Here is a 27,448-nt window from a genome sequence, read left to right as displayed (position 1 = left end):
TTTTCCCTTCCTGGGGCAGCAAAATTTTTTTTTTTTTTTTTTTTTTTTTGCTGTACACGGGCCTCTCACTGTTGTGGCCTCTCCCGTTGCGGAGCACAGGCTCCGGATGCGCAGGCTCAGCAGCCATGGCTCACGGGCCCAGCCGCTCCGTGGCATGTGGGATCTTCCCGGAACGGGGCACGAACCTGTGTCCCCTAGCATCGGCAGGCGGACTCTCAACCACTGCGCCACCAGGGAAGCCCCCCGCAGAATCTTTTTAATGAGGGAAGATGGGTGGCACTCATTTGATAGGGACAGGTCAAGTGGGCAAAGTTGAAGAGATGGGAGAGAAAGAAGATGAATGGGAAAATGGATAGAGAGAAAGAGAGACTAAAGTTAGAACAGGAGGAAAGAAGGCTATTGGTGAATGGAGGCGGGGAAGTAGTAGAAAAACAAAATAGAAAATTAGAATGCATGGCAATATCAGAAATTCAACACATTTTGATTGAGTCCCTTTCTGGGGTTTTCTATTTAATTTATCTCATACCCACCTAACAAGGGGCCCAACCCTGGGCTGTATTCACTGATACAGTTCTAGAAGAACATTTTTTTCTCTGGAAACCAGCTGATTCTACACATGTCCCAAATATTCCTCTTTCTCACGCCTCCATCTTTCAGGGGCCCTCTTCCTGTAGGCTCCATAAGATGTTGGAAGCCTTCATTTGTCATCGTATCTCTCCCCGAGCCTCCAGCTGAAATGGCCCTTTGCTCGGCCCATGAGGATGGGAGGGAAGGTGGCCATTGTGAGCAGGTTGTCCTGCCTGCACAGCCCCCTGCCCCTAACTCACCACGGTGCTGTCAGGGAGTTCTCCCTGACGTGGTATCCCAATCCTCCACTGCTGAATTTTGGCCTTTGGTTCTTGCTGTGTGCACAGCGGTGAGATACAATTTAATTCTGTTTAGTTAGCATTTCCTGAACCTACTGTGTGTTTCTATGAGCACGTGTGATGGAACAAAAACAGATTCCCAAGATGTACGGAGTTAATAGGCCAAGGTTGACTGAGAAGTATGCAGAGAAGAGCTCTGGTCCCCTCAGTGACACCAAATCCTGCTTCCCACCCTCACCTCTTCTCCTACTAGTATCCTAGTTTAAGTGGCATAAAGGTTGCAGACAACTAACTCTAGAACAGCGTTTCTCAAACCGGAGAGTTTATGAAAACACAGACTCCTGGGCGCCACCCCCAGACAATCTGACTCAGTAGGTCTGGGATGGGGACTAAGAATTTGCATTTCTAAGAAGCTCTCAGGTGATGCTGATGTATGGACCACACTTGAGCAGCACTGCTGAGAACATGGTCCTCATCCAGACCTACTGCCTCACGGAAGTCTCCAAATTTTGATCAAAGAGCTATAGGTAATTAAAAAAAATACTCTATTTCCAGATGTGACAGACATGAAAAGCTCAGGCAGCTGAAGAAATGGATACTTCCTCTCCTAGACCCAAAGACTTTTGGGTCCCACAATTGAGGGTCAACTCACTGATGAACATGTATTGAACATTTAGAGTACCTACCACTTACTAGCCTTGCGGCTTGAGGTAAGTTAATTCCTCGTGCTGAGCCTCAGTTTCCTCATCAGAAAGTGGGAGCTGCTATCCCCTTGCTTATAGGGTAGTTATGAGATTTAATGAGGCAATGAATCCTGCGTGCTGATGCTTGCACTGTGCCGGACACACATTTACACTCAATGCCACATTGATTGTCTGGGGGAAATTACAGGACAGAAGAAGCCCACTCATATCTCCTCCTCCTTTATTGCCAACCCCATTCCCAGCGACGAGCACCTGTTCTTCTGTCTCCTAAGTGTCCTTCCCAATCCTCACTCATTGTTTATAGATGAATAACATGCTAGACCTGAAAGGAGCTCTGGAAACCAGCTGATTCTACACATGTCCCAAATATCCTTGCATTGGTGTAACTGAGAGGTCCGTTCCTGGAAGTGCGTTTCTGTGATTCTAGGAGACAAGACAGCCACCCACTGCTACTCTTTCCTCCGGGACTCCGACAGCTCCTAAAATTGTACTTTGTACAACAGGTCTTCGAGCGTTCACTGAAGGAGGGACAGCCTCCCTGTAGCCCAGTTGTTCCTAATCTTTTAGATCATGTGCCCCTTTGAGGATCTGATGAAAGCTAAGGACCATATTCCTGGAAAAAAACCCAGACACATGAACTGTCGTTATGGTTTTAGTGGGTTCATAAATCTCCTTTGGACCACCTGTGGACCCCTTGATCTCCTGCCTGGCTCTGGACAAGGAGACTTCCTCTCTGCCCACTTTCTCACCCTCTCCCTATGTGCCAACTCTCATCACTTCCTCTGCCCTAAGATACTGTAGATTTTTTTTCCTGTGGCTTTTTTATGAGGCTTAGGGTTCTCATTATCCGGACAGATACTAACAGAACTGCATTTCTCAGCCACGCTGGGTGGTGACGGTGAAGGTCATGGTGATGGTGACGGTGATGGTGATGACGGTGTTGGTGATGAGAGTCAATATTTACTGAATGTTTCCTATGTCCTATCACTAAAAAGGCTTTGCAAATATGGTCAACTTATCTCACAAACCCAATAAAGGAGGTGATATTATCTCCACCTTACAGAACAGGAAACTGAGCTCTGAGAGCCCTCTGCACTCAGGTGGAGCTAGGTGACTGGCACTGAATGTGAGCATGAGTGAAGCCAAGATTTAAGAAATGAGTACTGAGGGGAAAAGGGTATATGTGCGTGTGTGTGGTGTGTGCTCACACACGCATGCACCTTATCCATACCCTCTTGTATTTTCTATTGGATGGAGGTAAAAGATTCAAAAGCCTAAGGAACTGTGGAGCCACAAGACGCTAGGGTCTTCGGTCCCTGAATCACTGTGTGGAGGAGAACCCCCCCCCACGGACAGGAACTTCTGCTGGGTTAAAACACTGAATTTGGGGGTTTAATTTGTTTCTATCTACTGGAGTTACCCTAACTAAAATACCTTCAGTGCTAGATTAGGGGCCACAGAAAAAAGCAGTTGTGGCTCAATGGCACATTTCACATGGTCCCCAAAATATATTAGCTGGCTTGAGCATCCACTTTATTTACCAGATTGCAGCTATTTCTAGCCACAAACCCACCATCATCAATAGACAGACTTGCCACTTCTGAATCTATCCCAAAATGCGCTGCAGGCACTAAAGGCAGTTCCTAAGAGCTGTTCCTAAAATATTTGAGCCTTGTCAGCATAACTGGAATAACTGAACTGCCTCCCGAGGGGTCTCCTTGGAGGGGGGCTGTGAGTGCTTGGCGTGTCTACTTCTAAATCGGTCACCTTCATCCTCCGAGCATCCAGCAGCTCAGGTGTGGAGAGGGGTGACCACGTACAGGAAGCGGGGGTAGGGGGATGGAGGGGAGGTGCTTAAGGAAGGGGGTGGGGGGGATATGAGTTAACAGTTAATCCAGGAAGTTGGACAAGCCACACGCAGGTAACAGAACATGGGCTGAGCATCGTCTGGCCCATTGCTGTGGCTGATGCTTATGGGCTGTTTGGCCTGGCCCAGCAGTACTGGCCATCCCCGCAGTCACAGTTGTCAACCTCCGACAGTCATGACCTCTCACGATGGAAGTAATTCAAAAATCCTGGAATGTCAGACCTGAAAGGACCTTGTAGGTTATCAGGTTCAACCCTCTCAGTTTATAGGTAAGTCAGCTGAGTTGTAGAGAGAGGCAGTAACTTGCCCCAGGACACAGAGGTAGCTGGTAGCTTATCTGCTTATCAGATCTAGGTCTTCTGCTGCCTAGTCTCTTCTGCTGCACCAGGCTGCCTCCTCCATATTTTCAGTTTCCTAATCAGGGAACTAAGAGGTTTGACAGATGAGGTCATTTCTACCCAGAAGGAGGGAGGGAGGGAGGGAGGGAGGGAAGGAATCCTTGCGGCATATATGTGTTTTTTGTTAATATGAATTAAAATTAAGTTTGAAAAACAATGTTTTCACAGCCCTGCTGCCCCCACCCCCTGCCCACTGGCTGTAAACTGGGATTTGAATCCCTTTATCTCAGAGGGCAGGTATCAGGTACCTCTAAATCATAGGGAAGTTACTCAGTGTACTGCACACAGAGGAGGTTTTAACAAAACCTTTCTATAATTTCATCAATTACCCTAAGCCACTGTTTGAAAGATCTGGAGCAGCTTCAGAATCCTGCTCGCTTTCCTTACCCTGACCCTATTTCACTCACGAGTGAAAAACAAACATGTTGAGGATGAGGTCCTCATTTTTGCAGAGCTGACTTCTTGGTGGCCAATCTCTTGGGTCTGTGGAGTGAAAAAAAAATGTTTTTGGTGCCAGAGACCTTAATTAATCTGCTCTTGTTAAATCCTAATAACTTGACCCACTGGAGCAGAGAATGTCCCATTTGTTTCCTGGGTGGCTCTGTCAACTTCTCTGCCGGGGAAGACAGCATCATTAGAGATGAGGGAAGAGTAGGCAGGTGGAACGAGGACGCTCGATGTAATCAGATCTTCTCATTGAGGGGACACGGGTGAGGGAGCCTAAACCTTCCAGAAGAGGCACTGCTCCAAATAACAGCAGGTTCTCAATTATGGGAGGACTCCGGGTCAGGCTCTCCAGGCTGTGGCTGGATTCAGGTTTTAACTGTTTTGGCATACCTTTATTAAGTGTCTACCTCGAAATCTACCCTGACCAAGTACCTCCTGCCCTGGTCACTGATACGTATAAGTGCCTGCTCCTTTACACGTGCCATCTTATTCAATCCTCTCAACAAACCTCTGAAGACAGTATTATCAGCCCATTTCACAGATGGGAAAACAAAAGCAGAGAGAGGTTATGCAAATCACTTAAGGTCAAAAGGTTAGTAAGAAACCGAGCAATATGCAGTCCCAGACCATTATGTAGCACCACGCCTGCCACTTCGGAGACCCAGCTCTCTGGGTTTTGTGGCTCAGTCTCTCCTGCTGTTTTCTCATCTTCTGTCTCCTTCCATCCCATAAGTGTTTAATGTTGCCCGGGTCTCTGTCCTTAGTCATCTACTCTCTGAACATTCCTCCTAAGTTATCTATTCAAAATCCACAGCTTCTAATTGCTGCCTTCCAAATCTGTCTTCAACTGCCTACTTTCCTTACCTCTCCCCCTTCCCATCAGTTACCAGCCCTAGTCAGAAATGGTTCAATGCCCTCTACATCTTCCTCTATGTCACAGGAGGGGACCATCTGTGCACTAAAAGAAAGCCTTTCCCTCTTTCTACCCCAGCAAAGAGACACCTTCCTGGCCTTGCATTCTCCTCTTTGCAGATAATGTCCTCCATGTGTCTTGCATCTCTTCTACTGCAAACTCTTGACTTAGCAACTGCCTCTTGCCTCTCTGCCTAGATTTTAGGTTTAGGATGGTCCTTTATTTTTTTGCTGCCTTTGCTGAAGACATTTACTTTGGTTCCCATTTGTTTCATCCATTGCCCACCCCATCCTCATGCTCAGCAATGGCGCCTAGTCCCCACTCGAGCCAGAGCCCCAGGGCTCCCACTTGCCTGAAGGAGTTCAGACAGTCCTATCAAGTCCACATCCTATGTGCTGCTCAAGGTCATCCCATACACTTCTTCCCCATTGCCACTGTTTTGCATCTCTTTCCTTCTTGCTCAGACTATTACAAGCATATTTCCAGCTGGCCTCTCCCAAAGTCTAGTCTGTCCAGCTCTGATCCATCCTCCCCACAGCTACCAGAGCTGTCTCTTTAAAACATACATCTGGTCATAATTCTTCTCCGTATAAAATCTTATCAATCCCTCCCCGTCACCAACAGGGTAGTCTGAGCTGCTTAGCACGTGATTCGTGATCTGTGAGATCTGGTTCTTGCCAACCTCCCCATCCCCATGACCCACCTCTCCACCCAGGCTCTTTGCACCGAGCCATATAAATCTGCCCAAAGTTTCCTAAGCACACCTTGTTCTCGCATGTTTCTGTGTCTCCACACATGTTCTGCCTGGAAGGTTCTTCTCCACTCTTCTGGATAAATTTTTTTTTTTTTGGTACACGGGACTCTCACTGTTGTGGCCTCTCCCGTTGCGGAGCACAGGCTCCGGACGTGCAGTCTCAGCGGCCATGGCTCACGGGCCCAGCCGCTCTGCAGCATGTGGGATCCTCCCAGACCGGGGCACGAACCTGTGTCCCCTGCATCGGCAGGAGGACTCTCAACCACTGCGCCACCAGGGAAGCCCCTGGATAAATTTTGACATATCTTTTAAAATTAGCTCAAGGATAGGGTTCCTTCCTTTAGAAACCCTTCTTGGACACCTCTAAGAGAGAGTTAATTGCTCTCTGCTCGGTTCTACCTTCCTCTATATCTTGTAAAACTCCTGCTGTGTTGTGATTTATTTGTAGACTGTGAGCTCCTTGAGGGCAGGGACTGTGTCTCATTCATCTCTGTGTTAATATTCCCTGGTTTCAGGAACAAAACAAGACATCCAACAGATGATACTGAATGAATGGATCTGACCATCCCAAGCCCACTCTGATTCAGTCATTTCCTGTGCTCACTCATCTCTGTGTCCCAGCTCTTATTATTGCCGTCAATAATCACCTTGTCTGCCTCCCCAGTGAAGTGTAAGATCCTTGAGAGCAGGTGCCCTTTCAATAAATATTTCTGAGTGAAGGAATGGACTCCCTAATTTCATGCTAACCAGTGAATTTAGCCACCCACATCCCAAGTACCTTTCACCAGAATGTCATGGGGAGACAAACTACCCAAATTTCATCTCAACTTCTCAAGCCTCCCTCTCAGCTGGTGTCAGAACAGCACTGATTAAAAGGGAGGCACAACAACGGCTAACCTCCAAAACCCTGAGTACGGGACAGGAGCAGCTGGGGCTCACTGAATTTCTTATTGTTACCAGCCATTACTCTATGGGTCAAGGTATTACTGGACCAATTTCCCCTCAACCTGCCTCCTCATCCAATCCCTGAATCTGCAATTTCACAGCACAATCAGAGATGAAATAGGCGGTAAAAAGTGCCCAGGGATTGGAGCCAGAAGTTCGTGGTCCAGTCCTCAGCTCTGCCAGCTCTTAGTTACGTTACCTGGAGCCCAACTGCTTTAAACCTATTCTCACCTGTTAAATATGGATAATACTTACCCTGCTTATCTTTTAGGGTTGTTGGCCCCTTTCTCAGTTCCTCTCTGTTGCAGGGGTTTGGTGGTTTGCTCTGTCTACAGCAACTTACATCTGGTTTTCACAGTGGCACAGATTGGTCTAGGGAGTTAGGACGGTAAGCCAAGAGATGCTTAATCTGTAGAGGCAGCCCATATCCCAGAATATACAACCCTCTGATATGACCAAGTCCAGAGACATTGTCCACAACCCTGGACCCATGCTGCATCAAACAGAGAATCCGGACCTTCCTGGAAACCGTTTCAGGCAAAATCCTTTGGTGAGAACCAAAGGCCATTGTCTGATAGTCACTGCTTTCACTGATTGACCTGGAGGCCAGCCAGGTGGACACAGCCATGGATGGGGCTGATGGAGCTCCACAAGCAGCAAGCTGACCATGTCCCAGACTCTGCGTCCTCTTAGCTTCATGGCAGAGAATATCTGCTGAGCTGGTGTTGGTGCTCAGTGAAGTTTCTCCTCATGTGCCTCTCCCACTCTCACCAACTTTCCCTTAGCACACCACTCTGATAGAAAAGCTAAATACACTTTTAAGGATTAATTAAACCTCTATATTATGTTTACTCAGATTTATACTATCTGAGGCCATTTAACAGTCTAGGGGATAGACCAAGGTGTCTGAAAAGTAGAGAAATTTCAAAGAATTATTTTAACAAACGGTCTTATTCCTTTCTTACTCCACCTCTTGAGCTAACATGGGGCTAGACTCATTTTCCTTTCTCCCGAGGATAAAATTTCTATCCAGGTACTAAACTGCTCCATCTATCCAGGCAGCTTGGGTCTATGGATATGGATTCTTTCAGTCAACATTTTTATTTACCCAACATCTCTTGAAAACACCCACCTCCCTCATTTCCACTTCCACCCACTCTCTGGTGAGGGTCCCGCTCTTCCTCTGCCCACCTTTTCATATCATCTTCTTCCACTCTCCCAGGACTTCTGGAAGGAAAGTTTCTCTTTTCCAATGGAAGTGAGCTAAATGATTGAGTTTTAAAGCTGGTGACTGCCTCAGAAGTCTGTAGGTGCCCCCCCTGTGGCTCTCTGTGGTTTCCACCTTCGCGCAGTAAAAGGACAACATCGTGGCTCCTCCTGGCTGGCCCAGCCTGGTCTCTGTCCCTGTTCTAGCTTCTCTGCCTCCCATTGGTTCAGTGAATCAGGCCAGAAGTCCAGATTCATGAATGGAGACAGGAGGTGTAGGAGAGAAATTATGGCACACTCTCCTTCTAGAGGAACAGACTGGACCCTGGGTTGGCATTCTGGTTTGTTGCCCCTGAAAATCTGATGAAGGTGGAGCGTCAGCTGGGTTATAGCATTGCCTAAGTTGGAGGTGACCCCTGACGGGTGGGTGCTTTACCGTGAATACTGCTGGGAGGCTGTAGCATTGGGCTTTCTGAGTCCAGTGACTCTGGTGAATAAGTGTGACTTTTGCGGGGACCCTGGAAACTAGGTCAAGATGGACCCACTGTTGTGGATCTCATCTCCTTGTTTCTGAACTATCATTTGGGGGCTGAGAGACTAGCCCTAGACTAGGATAGGGAGTGTGGCGAGGACTCTCCTGCAGAGGTAAGCTGGACCTGCCTTATGGAGGCTGTGGGTCCTGTCCTGCATTCCTCTAAGTGAATCTGGTGCCAAACATGCTCTCTTGTAGTTCCGTGAGTCTGAGTGTCTAGTTAAGCCTAAAAATAAAGAGGCTCCACCTGATTTTCCCTTCCAGAGAGCCCTTAAAAGCTGATATTTTTACACCCGCTTTTTGTGTGTGTGTGTGTGCGGTACGTGGGCCTTACACCCACTTTTGCAGTGCTGTGTGTTCCCCCCTCCCCCTCCACTGCAACTGACCAGAACATGGCAGAGGAGGAGAAGTGTCTCGTACTTGAACTTCACCCTTACAACCACCATCATTACTCTTGATCATCATCATCATCCATCATTGCAACCACCACAAGAATTCCAGCTCCGGCCCATCACCTCCCACTCTCTTAACTAGATCACATATTACTCCCTTTTTAACTTTGTCTCCCAGCATTTTCTCCTATGGACAGCATCTCCTAAAAAAAACAAACAGGGCTTCCTTGGTGGCTCAGTGGCTGACAGTCCGCCTGCCGATGCAGGGGACACGGGTTCGTGCCCCGGTCTGGGAAGATCCCAACATGCCGCGGAGCGGCTGGGCCCGTGAGCCATGGCCGCTGAGCCTGCGCGTCCGGAGCCTGTGCTCCGCAACGGGAGAGGCCACAACAGTGAGAGGCCCGCGTACCGCAAAAAAAACCCACAAAAAAACAAGGGAGTTGCACGGGTCGATCACATGACCAATCCTTTTCTATGTCCCGTTCTCTCCGTTTTCAAATCTATGGAGCCCTGACTGGGAGATGGTATTTATGTTTCTCTCTCTCAACTACGCTCCCTCCAGGGGAGGAGCTTACTGGTGACGTCACTGGCCCATGGGCTGTGGGCAGAAGGGACAGGGTGCCACTACTGAGCAGAAGCTTTGAGAAGCGCTGCAAGTTTCCACCCACACTCCTGTGCTCCTGTGCTTGGCTAGAAGAACACACTCCAGTAGTCCCTGCTCCTTTAGCCTGGGCCCCAACATGAGGAGAAGGCCTGAACCCAATACACAGTCAGAAGCTAAGTCCAGCCAAGCCCAGCAGAACCAAACCGTCTTGCAGACCCATGAATGGGACATAAATGCTTGTTGTGAGGCAGTGCGATTTTGGAGATGTTTGTTACTGCAGCCAAAGCTGATCCATACACCACGTGACAGGAAAGCATGTCTCACAGATGCGCACACCAGGGACTGATCAAAAGCCTGCCTGAAGGAGAATGAAGGGCAGCTGGAAGGGCCCCTATGGGAAGGCTTCCACTGTTTCCACCTCCATGCCAGAGCCACACACCTCCATATGGAGACACACCTGGTTTTTGGCATCTACAGCCTGTGCCCCAGCAGGAGTAGGAAAGGAGTCTGGTAGGAGAGGGAACTAAATTAGAACGCCTCAAAGTCAAATTCCTCCCCATCCACAGTCCTCTCTCTTGCACAGGCCTCCAAGCCTGGGCGGTCTGTTTCTTTCACTGCCTACGGGCAGTATTTAAAAGGCTCTTGAACTTAGGGGGGAGGTACTTAGGGTGGAGTTTAGCCAGCAGGGAGAGGCAGCAAGACGCTTAGACAAGTTTACAAGTTCCAGCGTCACCGGTCTCTGGCTGCTGTCATCAGTATGCAATTCTCCAGGCCTCTCTGACTCCCAGTATTAAAAGACCCCAAAGAAAACGAACACCCTCTCAGCCCAATTCTAGCTAATAGATGTTTTCTTGCCAAACAGAGTAGTGTAGCATATTTGACATCATACACAAACTGATGTGCGGCGAGGACAACTGTGGAGCTCTGGTACTCTCAGTGCTGCAGCCTGGGGGCTAACCTGAGAGGTCCAGGTTGGGGTGTATGACCAGGGCTTGAGCATGCTTCATTGACTCAGAGAAAACCGGGGTCATTCCCCACCTCCTCAGTCGCTTGGATGAAGACTTCAGAGTTGACAGCCACAGTCATCTGTTGGGAAAAACAGAGAGCCCTCCACCAACCAACCTAACATAATGGAAGAGGAGGGAACCTACATTTGGGAATGGTGTAAGGGAACAAGCAGGAACGGCAGTGGTGGGTTTCCAAACTTTTGCTAAAACACTGAAGGTTTTAAAACAAAACCTTACCTGGAACAGACATATACATAAACAGACGAAAGTGCAGAAGCTCAGGGTGAGGCAGGGGTGAACTTTCAGAGCCTGTTTGTATAGCATTTCATTCTCCAGTCCTAAGAGTGGCTCCTGAAGTTGTGTGTGGAACCCCAGGACTATATACACTTTGCAAACCACTAGGCTAGAGAAAGCTTGGGCATTAATAGGCTTAAAGAAAGCTGGGAAATAAAGGGAGCAGGTATCGTCATGGCTGTTTCTGGGCATTTTGCTGTGAAGAGAACGGAATTAAATGTATAGGCATCCTTTGTCATGACTTGGCAACGGTGGTGCACACAACAGATAAGAGGCCTTCCACAACTTGCTTGAGGCAGGTAGACTGACCAACCTACCTTTCTCCGATATTTTTAGGACAAGGTTCCTTATTCTTATCTTAAACTGGGAAGGGCAGATTTGCTTGGGAACCACTTAGATCTTCCTCCTTTGCTGTGCTTCCTCCTACTCTCTACTCACCCCTCAAATCTAAGCCTCTGGCCCCTCCTGAGCTCACAGGTCTCAAGCCTGGTGCCATCTCTGCTTTGACCTTCAAGGGGGAGGGACCCTGAGGGATATGTCTAACTCATCAGTATGCAGCTCCCCATTTCCGGTAGAGACCAGCCCCAGACCCACCTATGCACACCACATCCATGAATCCATACATCCCGTAGCAGATCTGGAAGAGGAGGTCTTGGCGCTGCCATTTTGCTGAAGGGCTGAAGGTCGACCAGATGAGCCAAGAGATACTGGCGATGAGGAAGAGGGAACCCAGGATGGCAGCTGCGATCTGAACCTTCTCAATGACTGTCAGAGAGATGGCCTGCCACTGCAGAGAAGAGAACGGCGGGTTAGCGGTTGCTTGGATGCCCTCACCCCACGTCCATCCCATTCCCATCCGTCCTCCTTCTGCTGCCCCAACCTCTCGCCTCTGGATTTAAACCTGGGCTTTCCAACTTGTAATGCGATGGCTATTTTTGCAAGTTCCTGAGGCTAACACTGTGCTTTTGACGTGGAGGAAACCTGTATCACACTAAATGATCAGAAGTGTTTACAGGGAGGGGGTTCTTGGCGGGCATGGCTGGGAAGGAAGGCCTTTGTGGTTGATGAGGATACAGACAGAAAAATGGGAAGAAAAAGTGGAAATGCAGAGTGTAGGTGGTGTTCCGGGTCCCCAGAATATTCTTTTCTGAGCAACACATTATTTTCTCACTAACAGGTGCTGAGAGGGCACAGGCCTTTTTTATTATTATTATTTTTTCACTTGTTTTCTACAACAACACTTGGCACGTCATTTAATATACATGCTAGAGATTACCAATTCAACAGACAAAGACAGGACACAGGATGTGGGGGAGAGGTAAGAAAAACAGTATAATTTACTGACCGTATGTGAACACTGAGATTTCAGGGGGTTTTTTAAACAGAAAAAAGCACTATGCTAATAGCAGTATTGATGGATGGGTTGAAGGCTAGGGTGTGGGTGGGTTTCTACTCCAAAATTCTATGAGTCTATGGCTGGTCCAGGTAGCATAGGCCTAGATGAGCCGTGAGTTGGATTTTAGTTCGGAATTTATTCATACTGTTGCTCAGCAAATATGTACTGGGTATTCTCTGTGTGCCCGGCTTCCTGCTAGGTGCTGAAGACGAAGCAGTAAGCAAAAACATACAAGGCTTCTGCCTTCACAGGGCTTTTCATCTAGGGAACACAGACAACCAAATAATTATTTACTACAGCAATCCATCTGGAGTAAGAAAGGGAGGTACATGGCATGTGAGCGCCTACGATAGGGGGTTTCACTTCCCAGAGGAAGCAATGAGTTGACTGGGAATTTACTGGGCAAAGCGAGGACGGAAGCATGCTCCGCAGAGGGAAGAGCATGTGCAAAGGCCCTGTGACAGCAGAAAGCATGCTGAACACGAAAACCTGGAAGAAGACCAGGGCGGGGGGGAGCAGAGAGCAGGGAGTATGGGGTGAGACGACTGGGAAAGTAAGAAGGGAAGACCACGTGGGAGCTTGAAGAACATGCACAGATTTTGACTTTATCATAAGAGTAAACATGATGCTCTTGAACAGTTTGTTTTTTTTTTTTCGGTACGTGGGCCTCTCACTGCTGTGGCCTCTCCCGTTGCGGAGCACAGGCTCCAGACGCGCAGGCTCAGCGGCCATGGCTCACGGGCCCAGCCGCTCCGCGGCATGTGGGATCTTCCCAGACCGGGGCACGGACCCGTGTCCCCTGCATTTGCAGACGGACTCTTAACCACTGTGCCACCAGGGAAGCCTTCTTGAACAGTTTTAAGAAGGGAAGTGACAGGATCTGGTTTGGGAAGGTGGAGGGAAGGACTATCTCCTGACTGTAGCAGTTTGCATAATGCCCTGCAGAGAGCATCCCCAGAAGGCATTTCAGGAGGCATTTCAGAACTCTCGAGGAAAGGCGGACAACCTTCCTTCTGCCAACAGTGAGCCCTCCCTGCACATTAAATGGCCTGGATGGAAGCACTGATTCTGGCTCCAGCCAGGACTGACCAGAGGTCCCTGAGGAACTGTACCTACTGGAAAACATTTTGCTTGCTAGTCTAGATGTAGGACATTAGCCTTTGCACTTAATTATACAGATCACATCCCATCACAGGTAATTGGGCCTTTACATTTTCCACTCTCCAGCCTAGGGTTACACATAACAAAGGCATTTCCCAGAAGATGGCCTGATCCGACAGGCTCCTCTCTTAGACAACAAATGCTTCTTCCAGAGCCTGCCTCCTGACTGAGCTTTTTGTTTCCACCTCTGTGACATCAATACCCTCCCTTTCTGCTCCAGATTTCACAAACCCCAAATGGAGAGGCACAGGAAGCTCCCCTCCATCCCTAAAGCCCCTTCCTACCAGCCCCTAAGCCACCTGAGGAAACTAAACAGCGCTCCCGACTACAATTTGAAGCAGGAAGAAGAAAGAACAGGACGGGGTGATATGCACAAGGCTCTCCTCCTGTCTGTCCGATGGGAGACTCCACAGAGCTGCAAGGAGAAAACAGAGGACAGGAGAGCTCTGCAATCTCCCAGGGAGGCTGGGAAGGGGAGAAGGGCTCCAGAGGCACCAGGCTGTGCCACCGCCAGACCCCCAGAGCTTCGTCCCCAGCGAGATCCTGATCGCAGTGTCCTGAGATTTCTCCGTGCCCTGCTGTGCAGCAAATGGAGAGACAAAGAGGAAAGCACATGAAGACGGGATGATTCCTTCCTTATAACAGGAAGGGGAAGTGAGCAAGGGCCAGGCGACCCAATCCTAACCCAGCTCTTCTCCAGCTTGTGGACTGTGACCTAGGAGAAGTCAATAAATCATCAAGGGACTTCCCTGGTGGTGCAGTGGTTGGCAATCCGCCTGCCAATGCAGGGGACACGGGTTCGAGCCCTGGTCCAGGAAGATCCTACATGCCACGGAGCAACTAAGTCCATGCACCACACCTACTGAACCTGTGCTCTGGAGCCCGCAAGCCACAACTGCTGAGCCCGTGTGCTGCAACGGCTGAAGCCCGTGCACCTAGGCCCTGTGCTCTGCACCAAGAGAAGCCACCACAATGAGAAGCCCACGTACCACAATGAGGAGGGGCCCCGGCTCACCACAACTAGAGAAAGCCCGTGCAGCAACGAAGACCCAACGCAGCCAAAAGTAAATAAATAAATAAATACATTTACAAAAATATATATATTTTTAAAAAAATCATCAAGACTTCCAAAAAGTGGAGATAGTTGGTCCCTCCTGTTTCCTAGAGTATTGTGATGGTTAAGTGAAATTAATCAGTGCTCTGAAGGGTACACGCTGCCATCATTTCTGTTCTTCATTATGTTTCAGCAAAAGTACAGCTATGCATGTCAAGGTGGGCCTACTTATAGCTGTACTTAGCAAACTCCGTGCTGGGCACTGCAGGGTAGAGGTTAAGGGCCAGACTCAGAAGTCAGACCCCTTGGATGTAACCCTGCTCCACCAGGGTGACCTTGGACAAACTGCTGACCCCTCTGTGCCTCTACTGTCTCATCTGTAAACTGGGAATAATAATAGTGCATTGGGTTGTTTTCAGTATTAAATGTGATAGTGTATGGGAACACCTAGAACATCGACTGGTCCCCAGTTAGCACTAACTAAATGTTCATTAATATGATTGCAGTTCAGGCGTAGCAAAGAGGGTGAGAAGCAGCCACAGGACCTTGAGACCACAAGGCTACCCTGAAACGCCTCCTTTCTCAAGGGGCTCTTTCTAGAAACAGAGCTTGCAGAGGGTCACTGAGATAACGTGCTGTCTTGTCCACTGTTTCTCACAGCATCGTATGGGGCATGAACCAAGAGGTGAGAGATCTGAGACCTGGAAGAAACGTTCCTACTCTGACGGCAGAGGTAGCTCCGGCACCCCATCCATTGCTCTGCTCCCTCGTGGTAGGGCCTGCCTGCTCCATCCTGTACCACAGATGGTCGGGCTCGCCTGGGAGAGCAGAAGTTGCCCCACCATGGCTGAGCAAGCAGCCGTCTCACACTTGGCTGAGCCTGAGCCCAGGACATGCAATTGGGACAATCTGGGCAACAATCACACAACACGGCTGCCAGTCCGGACTACATCCTTCTTCCGGTACTATCTGGAAAAGTGAAATGGCATTTACTGAGCACACACCATGGAATGCAATGGTCCACTCACAATCCAGAAGTAACAGAATCAGAGAGTCTCCAGTGACTAAAACCTCACAGTTAAAGACACGGTAGTAACTTAAGAATAAAGCCATAGATCAAATTTGTCAATACTGCCATCTGCTTACCGCACTTATGAGATTAGAATGACCTTTTCTTTACTCCCAGGAAAAAGTTATCCCTAAATCGTTCTTCATTTTTTGTGTCGAGGGCTGATTCCTGTTTATGAGCCAAGGGCGGGGCCAAGGGGCCACTTGGGGGTGAGCTTGTGGGTTTGGACTCTGACCCTTTTCCAAGGTTTGAATCAGCTGAGAAGGAAGGGAAGAGTTAACGCACTCCAGGGCGTGGAGTCAGCTGCCTCACGGCACTGCTATTTTAAGACACTTCAAGATTTTGGAATGAATGGCTAAAGATGGAACCAGCGCAGGGAGAAGCACTTCTTATTCTGACCCCTTGGTACACTGTCAGGATGGCCGAGGTGCCTGGGGGCTCTAATGCCTCCTTCCAGAAATAAGCCTCCCCGCTGGCCCGCACGTGCGGACACTGCAACTCCAGGTGTTTCCAGCGTCCCTTCATGCAAAGATCCCATGCCACCATCACCTCCAGAGCACTCGCCCTCCTGGGGCTGCAGGATTGACTCCCTCCCACCCCCTCGGAGAGGAGGAGAGAGACAACGGGTGCCAAGCTGCTGAGTTCCCGCCCTCACTAGCACGCTGGTTCATTGATTATGTGGCAGCTTAACTGGCTGACCGTGTGTTTGTGGAGGTATTTTCAGAAGCAAAGAGCTCTCTCTCTCTCTGTGTGCCTCGCAGGGGGAGCTGTGTGATTTGGAGGATTTACGACATGGTGCAGGGCCTGCCAGCTGCTTGGGGGTGATGGATGTATCCGGGCAGGGCGGGAGGGTTCAGGGAAGATGGTGGGGGAGCCCTTAGTTCTGACGGGTCCAGCCCTGTGTGAATCTGTTTCGCAGAGCCCACCTGAGCCCTGGCCCCCCGGCCCTGGCCCTTCACAGACAACTCTTCAGAGTCTCTCCCATTTCTTTCCTCCTTGCCCCTCTTCTCTTTTCCTCTGCTTCCCTCTCCTGTCTCGTCTCCAATTTTCTCTAGTCCCTTGTCACAGGAAGGATGGTCTGTGGGCCAGTAACTAAATGTTCATTAATATGATTGCAGTTCAGGCGTAGCAAAGAGGGTGAGAAGCAGCCACAGGACCTTGAGACCACAAGGCTACCCTGAAACGCCTCCTTTCTCAAGGGGCTCTTTCTAGAAACAGAGCTTGCAGAGGGTCACTGAGATAACGTGCTGTCTTGTCCACTGTTTCTCACAGCATCGTATGGGGCATGAACCAAGAGGTGAGAGATCTGAGACCTGGAAGAAACGTTCCTACTCTGACGGCAGAGGTAGCTCCGGCACCCCATCCATTGCTCTGCTCCCTCGTGGTAGGGCCTGCCTGCTCCATCCTGTACCACAGATGGTCGGGCTCGCCTGGGAGAGCAGAAGTTGCCCCACCATGGCTGAGCAAGCAGCCGTCTCACACTTGGCTGAGCCTGAGCCCAGGACATGCAATTGGGACAATCTGGGCAACAATCACACAACACGGCTGCCAGTCCGGACTACATCCTTCTTCCGGTACTATCTGGAAAAGTGAAATGGCATTTACTGAGCACACACCATGGAATGCAATGGTCCACTCACAATCCAGAAGTAACAGAATCAGAGAGTCTCCAGTGACTAAAACCTCACAGTTAAAGACACGGTAGTAACTTAAGAATAAAGCCATAGATCAAATTTGTCAATACTGCCATCTGCTTACCGCACTTATGAGATTAGAATGACCTTTTCTTTACTCCCAGGAAAAAGTTATCCCTAAATCGTTCTTCATTTTTTGTGTCGAGGGCTGATTCCTGTTTATGAGCCAAGGGCGGGGCCAAGGGGCCACTTGGGGGTGAGCTTGTGGGTTTGGACTCTGACCCTTTTCCAAGGTTTGAATCAGCTGAGAAGGAAGGGAAGAGTTAACGCACTCCAGGGCGTGGAGTCAGCTGCCTCACGGCACTGCTATTTTAAGACACTTCAAGATTTTGGAATGAATGGCTAAAGATGGAACCAGCGCAGGGAGAAGCACTTCTTATTCTGACCCCTTGGTACACTGTCAGGATGGCCGAGGTGCCTGGGGGCTCTAATGCCTCCTTCCAGAAATAAGCCTCCCCGCTGGCCCGCACGTGCGGACACTGCAACTCCAGGTGTTTCCAGCGTCCCTTCATGCAAAGATCCCATGCCACCATCACCTCCAGAGCACTCGCCCTCCTGGGGCTGCAGGATTGACTCCCTCCCACCCCCTCGGAGAGGAGGAGAGAGACAACGGGTGCCAAGCTGCTGAGTTCCCGCCCTCACTAGCACGCTGGTTCATTGATTATGTGGCAGCTTAACTGGCTGACCGTGTGTTTGTGGAGGTATTTTCAGAAGCAAAGAGCTCTCTCTCTCTCTGTGTGCCTCGCAGGGGGAGCTGTGTGATTTGGAGGATTTACGACATGGTGCAGGGCCTGCCAGCTGCTTGGGGGTGATGGATGTATCCGGGCAGGGCGGGAGGGTTCAGGGAAGATGGTGGGGGAGCCCTTAGTTCTGACGGGTCCAGCCCTGTGTGAATCTGTTTCGCAGAGCCCACCTGAGCCCTGGCCCCCCGGCCCTGGCCCTTCACAGACAACTCTTCAGAGTCTCTCCCATTTCTTTCCTCCTTGCCCCTCTTCTCTTTTCCTCTGCTTCCCTCTCCTGTCTCGTCTCCAATTTTCTCTAGTCCCTTGTCACAGGAAGGATGGTCTGTGGGCCAGCCACATCCGCATCATTCGATAGCTTGTTAGAAAAACAGGATCTCAGGCCCCACCCCACGGGCCTGAATCACAGTCTGTGTTTTGACCAGATTCCAGGTGAATGACATATTCAAGTTTGGGAAGTACCACTGAGTCTCCTCTCTCTCTCTGTTTCTTCTTTTCCGCCCTTAGCTTTACTACTGTCTTTCTCCTCACCCTCCCACCCTACCTTTTTCCCCTCCTGCACTCGTCTGTCCTCTGCTCTTCCTTGTTTTTTCCTCCCTCCTTCCCTTCCTCCCCTCTTTTCTTCCTATTCCTTTTCCTTATCTTTCTGATTTCATCCATTCATTCAGTCATCCATTAGCTCACTATTCTCTCTCTCCCATCTGATTCTCCACATTTCTTTACCTCTATATCTATTTCTCTCTCTTGGCCCCAATCCCTTTCTCCTCTTCTGGCTGAGGCTTAAGAGAAAACACAAAAATTCTTTCACCCCCTCCTGCCCGGTTGCCATCTGCCGTCTCGCCCACCTGGCCCATCTCGTTCTTTTTCTCCAAACCGCCCAGACTCTAAGGTGAAGTCGTCCTCCCGCCGAAAAGCAGGGAGTGTGGGAAACCCCTGGCCGGAGCCCCAGCGTCCCAGCGGGCAGCCCCCGGTTGTACCTGCAGAGGGTTCTTTGTGCTGATGGCGATGACGTGGTACTTGTAGTAGCACAGCTCGCAGCTCCAGCAGCCCCGCTCGCTGATCCACTTGATGAGGCAAGGCTGGTGCGTGCACTTGACCGAGCCGTCGCAGCGGCACGGGCTCAGCAGCTCCCCCTGCAGGGAGAGAGGCGGAGGGTGGTGAGGCGCGAGCCCCGCCGTCGGGGGGGTGGAGTTGGGGGTCTGGCCGCCTGAGTGCTGGTTTGCACCCCAGCCCTCCCCGTCTCGGGGCAGGCCAGACCACAGGCTTAGTTGGGAGGCCCCAGACACTAGCAGGGAGGCCTGGCCTCCAGATCCCCAGCTTCCGTGAAGTCAGCTAATAATTCTGAGCCCCCGGCTCCTACTCGGTACTGCCCAAGACCTAGGGTTTCTGCGGAAATGAGTCGGGGGCTTTCTGTGGAAGCCCTCTGCCATCCAAAGGGGGTGTCAGCCTAGACAGGCTTCTCTTTAAAGGCTCAGTCAGGGGTCTCAAACTCAAATGCTCTCAGGGCCAGACAGGCGACACAAGTGACAGAAGCCAGCTGGTGGAGATTAGGACGGATTGGAGGGCCCAGACCCCAGTTACAGGGACAGCCATTATCAGCTGTACGTGTGGGAATCTAGGTGGCACTTTTTAACGTAAATCATCCCCATAGTCAAATGTCAACAGCGAACCCGAGTTTTGAATACAGTGTATCGTGAGGATCATTTTGCCTGAGTCCGGAGCTCTGGTCCTGAGCTTTTGCACTCTTCTGAAGACGGCCCATAGAGACCCAGGTCGGCTCTGTGAAGCCTCTTGCCCCTGGTCCCAGAGTGACAAAAACATAGCAGGCAGGCCTGAATCCTGGGAACCTAGGAGGCTGGGCAGGTGCCCTCTCGGAAGGCCTGGGGCCCTCTGGGCCCGTCCCTCGGGCCTGGTTGGGAGTGACCGGGAAGCCCAGCCTGGCGCAGGCCTCGAAGCAGGGAGGCAAAGACGGTGGCTGCATTTGAAGCCCCTTGTGAGTGGACCGCAGGGCTGGGTTCGGTCTCCAGAGCACCCTGCGACCATATGTCACATGACCACGACTGAAGCCTGCGTCTGCTTCCTGCTGGGCCTGATGCTGCGGCCCCAGAGGACCTCCTTGAGCCTCCCTCGCTGACTCCTCTTCTCTCCTCTCTCCTCCCTTTCCCCTCTCTCCCCTTGTGTGTTCTTTTTCTCCCTCCTCACTCAGGGTCTATCATTTCTTCTTGCTGACTCCTGTCCACCCAATGCGTTCATATACCTTCTCAGAGACTTCAGCAGTGGGGCCCACCCAACTCCCCAACCTGTGCTCCCTTCTGACCTATCCCATGGCCTCCCCCTTCCTTACTTCCTATGCCCTCCCTCCCCCAACTCATCTATTTTGGGAAAATGTCTTCTGCCTCGCTCCTATCAAAGGACCCGGGAGCTGCCATGCACAGCCCCATTCCCTACTCCCCACGCTGATGTGTTTGAGATACGGCCACTTAAGCCATGTCTCTGTTAGTTTGGGGATTTCGCTATTCAGGAAACCACATCTTGTTCCCAACTTTGAATAAGCAGGCACAGGCGCTCCTGACCTATAAGTTACAGAGCTTCAGTTGTATATTTAATCATGCTCTTGGCTGTAGACTGTAGAACCAGCCATTTCCTCCCAAGATGCTTGGAATCATCTTTCCCTTTCACTTCAATTTCTATCATTCAAAGACTGCCCCTTGGCCTGGATGTGTTCTAGAGTGTCCTTTGGCACCTGGTATACCTGTCAAACTGCTTCTCTGTCTTCATGATGGTTCCAAAGCCACCTCCTACAGGGAGTCATCCCTGATTTCTCTAGGTTGAGTGCAATGCCTTGATCGCTGAGGGCCTTATCAGCACAACCTTATGAGGCTCTCTGCATATGCCTGTCTACCTCCCAGAGGAGCCCTGGAAGGCAGGTATGGGGGGGCGGTCATTCATCTTTGCACCCCATTCCCCCAGCGCCTAGCTTACTCTCAGCAGGTCCTCAACAACCTTTGTGTTTGAGTGAGTGAAAACATAAGTCAGGTGTCTGCTCAGGTTTCCTGCCTGGCCCTGAGGAGCGGGGATGAGACTGCCCACTCCATAAGAATGGGAACCGTGTCCGTCTTGTTGACCTTGGGACCCCAACACCTCACTCAGTGCCCAGCACCCCCTGTATATATGTACAATGAAGGAACATGGTGGCAGAAATGCTTAGGGTGCCTCATCCCCATAAAGTCCTCCCTGGTTCCCCACTCTGATCCTCCAGCATTGACAGGTCCCCTCACTGTGGCTGAAGGCCTGGAGCCTTCCTATACCCGCTGTGAGAGCCCTTCCCCCATGTGTCTCTGGGTCACTACAGTGTGGCCCTTCACAGAAGCAATGTGTATCTTATATCCATCTTTGCACCTTAGCACCTAGTACAGTGCCTGAAACAATTAGACAATCCATCCCACTTTTTTTTTTTTTTTGTGGCCATGCCCCACGGCATGTGGGGTCTGAATTCCCCGACCAGAGATTGAACCTGCGCCCTCTGCAGTGGAAGCACAGAGTCCTAACCACTGGACCGCCAGGGAAATCCCACACTCCATCCAACTTTAACGGTGCAGTGCACACACAGCTGTTTGATGAATAAGAGGTTTTGCTCCTCTAGGACATGGCCAGCCTTTGGCTCCAGGTGGGCAGCTGTGGCTCCAGGGAGAGAAGTAGAACAGGCAGGAAATGCCCACATTGCTGGGCACTCACCACAGCCATTGAGGCCCTTGGTATTGAGAAGCTGCTGTGTGGTTCTGAGAAAAAAATAGGAGGGGGAGGTTGGGGAGAGGTGCTGAGGGAGAGGCAAAAGCCCTCATTATTCATGGAAGTATTTCTTAGGCTCGTTAATTCTAAAGGATGAGCTGGGTTTGATTAATCGGGTTGTTAAACAGCCATGTCAAATTGCCAATCAAGTAAGAGATATTACTCCCGGTCCCTGGCAACGGTATCAAACAACAACAAAGGCTGTTCTCCTTGCTTTCCAAACGGCAGCCATGAGACAAGGGAGAAAGAGCCGCTGGCCAGGCATACTGATAACAAGACCTGGGCTCTCCATCGTGGCTCTGGATGTGGGACCATCACTGGAGTCCCCGAGTTATCTAGCATGACCTGGCCTGGTCCCAGTGCTTGGCCACAGGCCGAGAGGCCAAAGGTATGCAGTTTCCCCTGGAGCTCCCAGTCCCCCACGCTTTCCCTTGGCACCAGTCAAACCAAAAGGCAGGATAGGGACTTGCTTTCGGTGCCACAAATATTAGAAAGCAAGGACACCAAAGCTGTTAGAAAAGTTTAACTTCGATGAAGGAAGCAATCCAGGATTTTAGAAAGAAGAACCTGCAGAGAAGCTGTTTTAACCTTGGCATTCACGTAAGCTTTTTACCTTATGATTTAGCATATTTTTATGTACATTGGGGAGGAGGGCCATAATCTTTTTTAATCTTTTTCTAAGAGGCCTGAACCTGGACACTGTACCATCTTTGACTGGTCAACCTGTGCTTCTTCAAGAAAGGAAAAATGGAAACGAGCCAATAGCCAGACAGGTTCTGGTTAGACTGAAGGAAGGTGTTCTTTGCAGTAAACTCTATTAAAAGTTAAAATGGTGGAATGTGGAAATTGAGGTGATAAACATCTCTCAGTATAATAGAGATGCCTATTGAAAAGGTTAAATGACCAACTCAAGGTTACTCAGCCGGGGACTTCCCTGGTGGCGCAGTGGTTAAGAATCTGCCTGCCGATGCAGGGGACACGGGTTGGAGTCCTGGTCTGGGAAGATCCCACATGCCACGGAGCAACTAAACGCATGCGCCACAACTACTGAAGCCTGCACGCCTAGAGCCCGTGCTCCGCAACAAGAGAAGCCAACCGCAATGAGAAGCCTGCGCACCGCAAAGAAGAGTAGTCCCCGCCCACTGCAACTAGAGAAAGCCTGCACACAGCAGAAAAGAGCCAACACAGCCAAAAATAAGTAAATAAAATAAATTTACTTTTTTAAAAAAGTGGTCACTCAGCCAACCAGTGGCATGGCCCGAATGTAAAGCCGGGTCTTTCTGACATCAGACTCTGAACCCACACCTGTGCCCATGGGTCTCTTCTGTGGTCCAGCTCCAGCCCTTCCGCCAAGTCTCCCATGACTGCCAGCTACAGACCCATCTTCTCTCCCTGCGTCATCACCCACAGTTTGGCCCTTAATCAGTCTTCAGTTGTTTCCTCTGGGATTTGGGGTGCTCCTGCATAACCCACGGGACGGGGCACGTCATAGCTGCACAATAAAGGTGCATTTACTGGCTGGACAGGCACCAGGGTAAGGCAGAGGACAGGGCCCTCTGGCCCAGCTCCTGAGGGTCCAGCTGGAGGATTATTACAGACTTGTCTGCAGTGTTCAGTAAACTCCACAGCACAGAACAACTCATTAAATGCAAAGGGCACCAGACATTTCCTCAATGAACAGCTTGGAGCTTTGGGGCCCAGAGACGACCCTGGGAATGACTAAGGCAAGAAAGACGGATCTTCTCTAATCACCGGGCTCCCATGGGACACAGTGTAAGGGACGGGTGAAGAGCATGGTTTTGGGAGACCAAGTCCTTAGGTTTAAATGCCTCTTCAGCTCTTACTGGCTGTGCAAACTTGGGCAAGTCTCTTAACCTCTGTGAGGCTCTGTTTCTTCATCTTTCCATTGCAGGCAACTCTTACCTCCTCAAAGCCTGTCTGTAAGAATGGAGTGAGATCATGCGTGCAAAGTGCTGGACACAGAGCCTGGCCCAAGTATGTCCTCTTGTGAAAATATTCTAATTCTAACTCGCCTTTCCATAAGGACTTTAGTTTCATAGTTTTTTCTACTACAACTCTAATCTATGCTCCGACGATCAAATAGGTAAGACGGGAGCCATGCCTTAAGTAAAGGGTCAACTAAGCCCAGAGGGAGGTTGAGATAAAAGAAATGCTTAAGAGAGTCCACCCCGGTGAGGTGGGCAAGGGGTCGGAACACAGGTCTCCCTTCTGGCCCAGGACTGTCCTCTGTGTTACCAGGGATCACTGAGTGTTTGGGGGCCCTCTTTCCCTGGGGAGGCTGAACAGGAGGCCGCTTGGATGGGTTAAGTGGGGTCATGCTAGAGGCAGGACAAGGTTATCCATAGCCCTTGGCTGTGGCTGAGCTGGTGTGTGGGGAAGAGAACAGGATGGATTTTCCTTGCTGCCAAATAACACAGCAAGCTGCAGGCGCGAGACTCCAGTCATGTCTCCATTCACAGATTTCTTTCTGTTTATTTCTGCCTTGCTTCAATTTTTCTCCCCTCAGTCTGAAAGGACTTGCTTCTGGAGTCCTTAGGTTACCTAGTTGCCATGGCAGTGGCAGGTAAGCCAAAGACTTTGCCTTCCACCCACATGGGCACCAGGCATCCTTGCCACTGAGCAGAAAGAAAAAAATAGTCTAGTGAAGAAAAGACAGCCCCAGTACTGCTGTAGTTTGCAGCTCTGGGAGTTCAGAACAAAGGAAACAATAGCCTTGGGGTGCAGTTTCGGGACATTTCCCTTTATTGAGACTAACATGGTGGTTAAGAGCTTGGACCCTAATCCCACACAGATTCAGGTATATCCAGGCTCTTATAATCTGTGTGATCCTGGGCAAGTTGCTTAACCTCTCTGGGCCTCATTCAATCATTCGTTTATGCATCAAATATACATCTAGTATGTTCCAAGTTCTTTCCTAGGTGACATAGCTACTAATCAAAATTCTCTAGTCAAGAGGGACGGACGTTTTAAGACGATAAACAAGTGAACTGTAAGTACCTGAGACGTTGTTAGGTGCTATGGAGAAAAACAAGCAGGGAAGGGCTTCCCTGGTGGCGCAGTGGTTGAGAATCTGCCTGCTAGTGCAGGGGACATGGGTTCAAGCCCTGGTCTGGGAAGATCCCACGGGCAGAGCAACTAGGCCCGTGAGCCACAACTACTGAGCCTGCGCGTCTGGAGCCTGTGCTCCGCAACGGGAGAGGCCGCAGGAGTGAGAGGCCCGCGCACCGCGAAGAGTGGCCCCCGCTCGCCGCAACTAGAGAAAGCCCTCGCACAGCAACGAAGACCCAACACAGCCAAAAATAATAAATAAATAAATAAATAAATAAATAAAGTAGGGAAAAGGAAAATGGAATACCAGGGAGGGGACAAGTTGAAATTCTAAAAATGGGGACATTTGAGTGAAGACCTGAGGATGATGAGGAGCAAGCCATGCAGGTCTCTGGGGCTCTGGGCAGAGAGAACATCAAGTGCAAAGGCCCTGAGGCAGAAGCATACCTAGCATGTTCTAGGGACACCAAAGAGGCTGGTGTGTCTGGACTAGAGTGAATGGAAGGACAGCGATTAGGACATGAGGTCAGAGATATAATGGGAATCAAGAATGGGGGACAAGTCAGACAAGGCTTGTGGGCCATTTTAAGGACTTGGCATTTTTTGTGAAGGAAATGGGAAATCATGAGCTTGTTTTGAGCAGAGGAGAGGGACATGATCTGACCACGTGTGACAGGATGCTGCTGGCTGATGTACTGAAAATAGACCAGGAGGAAGTACGGTCCAAGTAGGGAGCCAGGAGGCTGTAATCCAGGCGAGCGGTGATGGTGTTTTGGACCAGTAGGGTAGCAATGGAAGTTCTGAGAAACTTCTGGATATATTTTTGAAGATAGCAATGGAAGTACTGAGGAAGTTTCTGGGTATATTTTTGAAGATACAGATATTAAGATTTGCTGATGGATTGGGTGTGGTGGATGAGAGGAGAAAAGTCAAGGATGATGAAGGTCTGAGCAGTGAGAAGCCTAGAGTGTTGCCATCAGTTGAGATGGGAAAGACTGAGGTGGTGGGCAGGTTTTGGAGGGTAGATTGGGAGCTCATTTGGAGATGTGTCAATTTTGAGATGCCTGTTGAATATCCAAGTGAAGACATGAAATTGGGACGGCAATACATATTTGTCTGGACTTTAGGGGAGAGGTCCAGGCTCAAGATATACATTTGAGAGTCACTGGCATACAAATGGTGTCTCAAGCCACGAGCCCAGGAGTGAGTGCAGGTGGGAAAAGGGAGGGATACGAGGGATGCTTCCTGGAGGATGCCAAGATGTCAGAGCTTAGGAGATGGGAAAGAACCAGAAGAACCTGAGAGGAAAGGTCAGTGGGCTGAGAAGAGAATGTGATGTTCCAAACGCCGAAGAAGAAGACAAAGCCTTTCAGGAAACAGGGAGCCCTGTCAGAAGCTGCTGTTGGGTCCAGTTGGATAAGAACTGAAAATTAACCATGGATTTGGCGAGTTTTCTTTCTATTTCTTCCATTTTCTAGATTAAGCAAAGCCATGGACTGAGAGTGAAGGTGATGGAGGGGGTGTTGGAGGTCTGAGAACTGCCATAAAATAGTCATCTGGGAGAGTTTTAATACCAGAAATACTATTTCTGGTATTAAGTCTGCTGAAACAAAAGAATTTTATATTTCTGGGTTGGAGCTTCAGGTTTCTTACCCTTGTGTAAGGAGAATTCACCTGTTTAAGTACATCATAGAAAGGCGTTGGTACAACACAGGTTAGGACAGATAAGCAAAGTAACTGTTACATAAGCTAGCTTGTAAGAAATTCTATAATATGAAAGCTTATATTATAAGGGTGTGCCACCCTGCATGGCACACAATAAGGTCTCAGTAAATGCTAGGCGAATATGGAAAGGCTTATAATAGAGGTTATGGCTGATCTCCTTGTCTATAAGGCCACCTTCTCACCTACTTCAAACACTGATCAATTTCCTTCCTTCCTTTCTCCCTCCTTTGAATAAGATTCCCTCCTTATTAATAATCCTAATGTAATAAACATCTCACAGTTCTAACAAAGTGCTTTTTTTTTTTTTTTTTTTTTTTTTTTGCGGTACACGGGCCTCTCACTGTTGTGGCCTCTCCCGTTGCGGAGCACAGGCTCCGGGATGCGCAGGCTCAGTGGCCATAGCTCACGGGCCTAGCCGCTCCGCGGCCCAGACCGGGGCGCGAACCCGTGTCCCTTGCATCGGCAGGCGGACTCTCCAAAATGCTTTTATAGACATTATATCATCTACTACCTCAATAACTGAATGAGGCTAATAATTACTTCTCCTGGTTTACTCTATGAGGGCACCCACTCAGAGAGGTTGTTACTAGCTCAAGAGAAAGGCAGGGTGAGGCTCTGAAACCAATTCTGTCCATCGGGCTGCCCACACCCACAGCATCTCTGCCCACTCCCGTGACCCCTGCCTCCCATCCCTTCTCCCACCCCCAGCAGCCTTGTTCATCAGATCCTTACCTTTCCAGCCCTGACAAAGAGAGATGGCCTTGCTGAATCCCTGCTCATGTATGAATGCAATGGCAGAAACGCTTTTCCCCTTTGCCCCTC

The 27,448-nt window shown here is 49.8% G+C and overlaps 1 protein-coding gene across 1 annotated transcript in view; it reads right to left on the bottom strand.

Moving 5' to 3' along the window:
- Positions 1–27,448, bottom strand: part of MARCHF4 (membrane associated ring-CH-type finger 4) — a 104,738-nt gene that overhangs the window by 5,672 nt on the left and 71,618 nt on the right. Inside the window, exons 2-3 of the mRNA XM_024763313.1 lie at positions 19,021–19,176; positions 11,524–11,716 (exon numbers count right to left, since the gene is read on the bottom strand). Coding sequence (XP_024619081.1) covers positions 11,524–11,716; positions 19,021–19,176 — 349 coding nt within the window. The remainder of the gene's footprint in view (positions 1–11,523; positions 11,717–19,020; positions 19,177–27,448) is intronic.

The sequence above is a fragment of the Neophocaena asiaeorientalis genome, unplaced genomic scaffold (assembly GCF_003031525.2).
Source record: "Neophocaena asiaeorientalis asiaeorientalis breed wild unplaced genomic scaffold, Neophocaena_asiaeorientalis_V1.1 scaffold86, whole genome shotgun sequence".
Lineage (NCBI taxonomy): Eukaryota > Metazoa > Chordata > Mammalia > Artiodactyla > Phocoenidae > Neophocaena > Neophocaena asiaeorientalis.
This window is presented reverse-complemented; position numbering and strand designations above follow the sequence as displayed.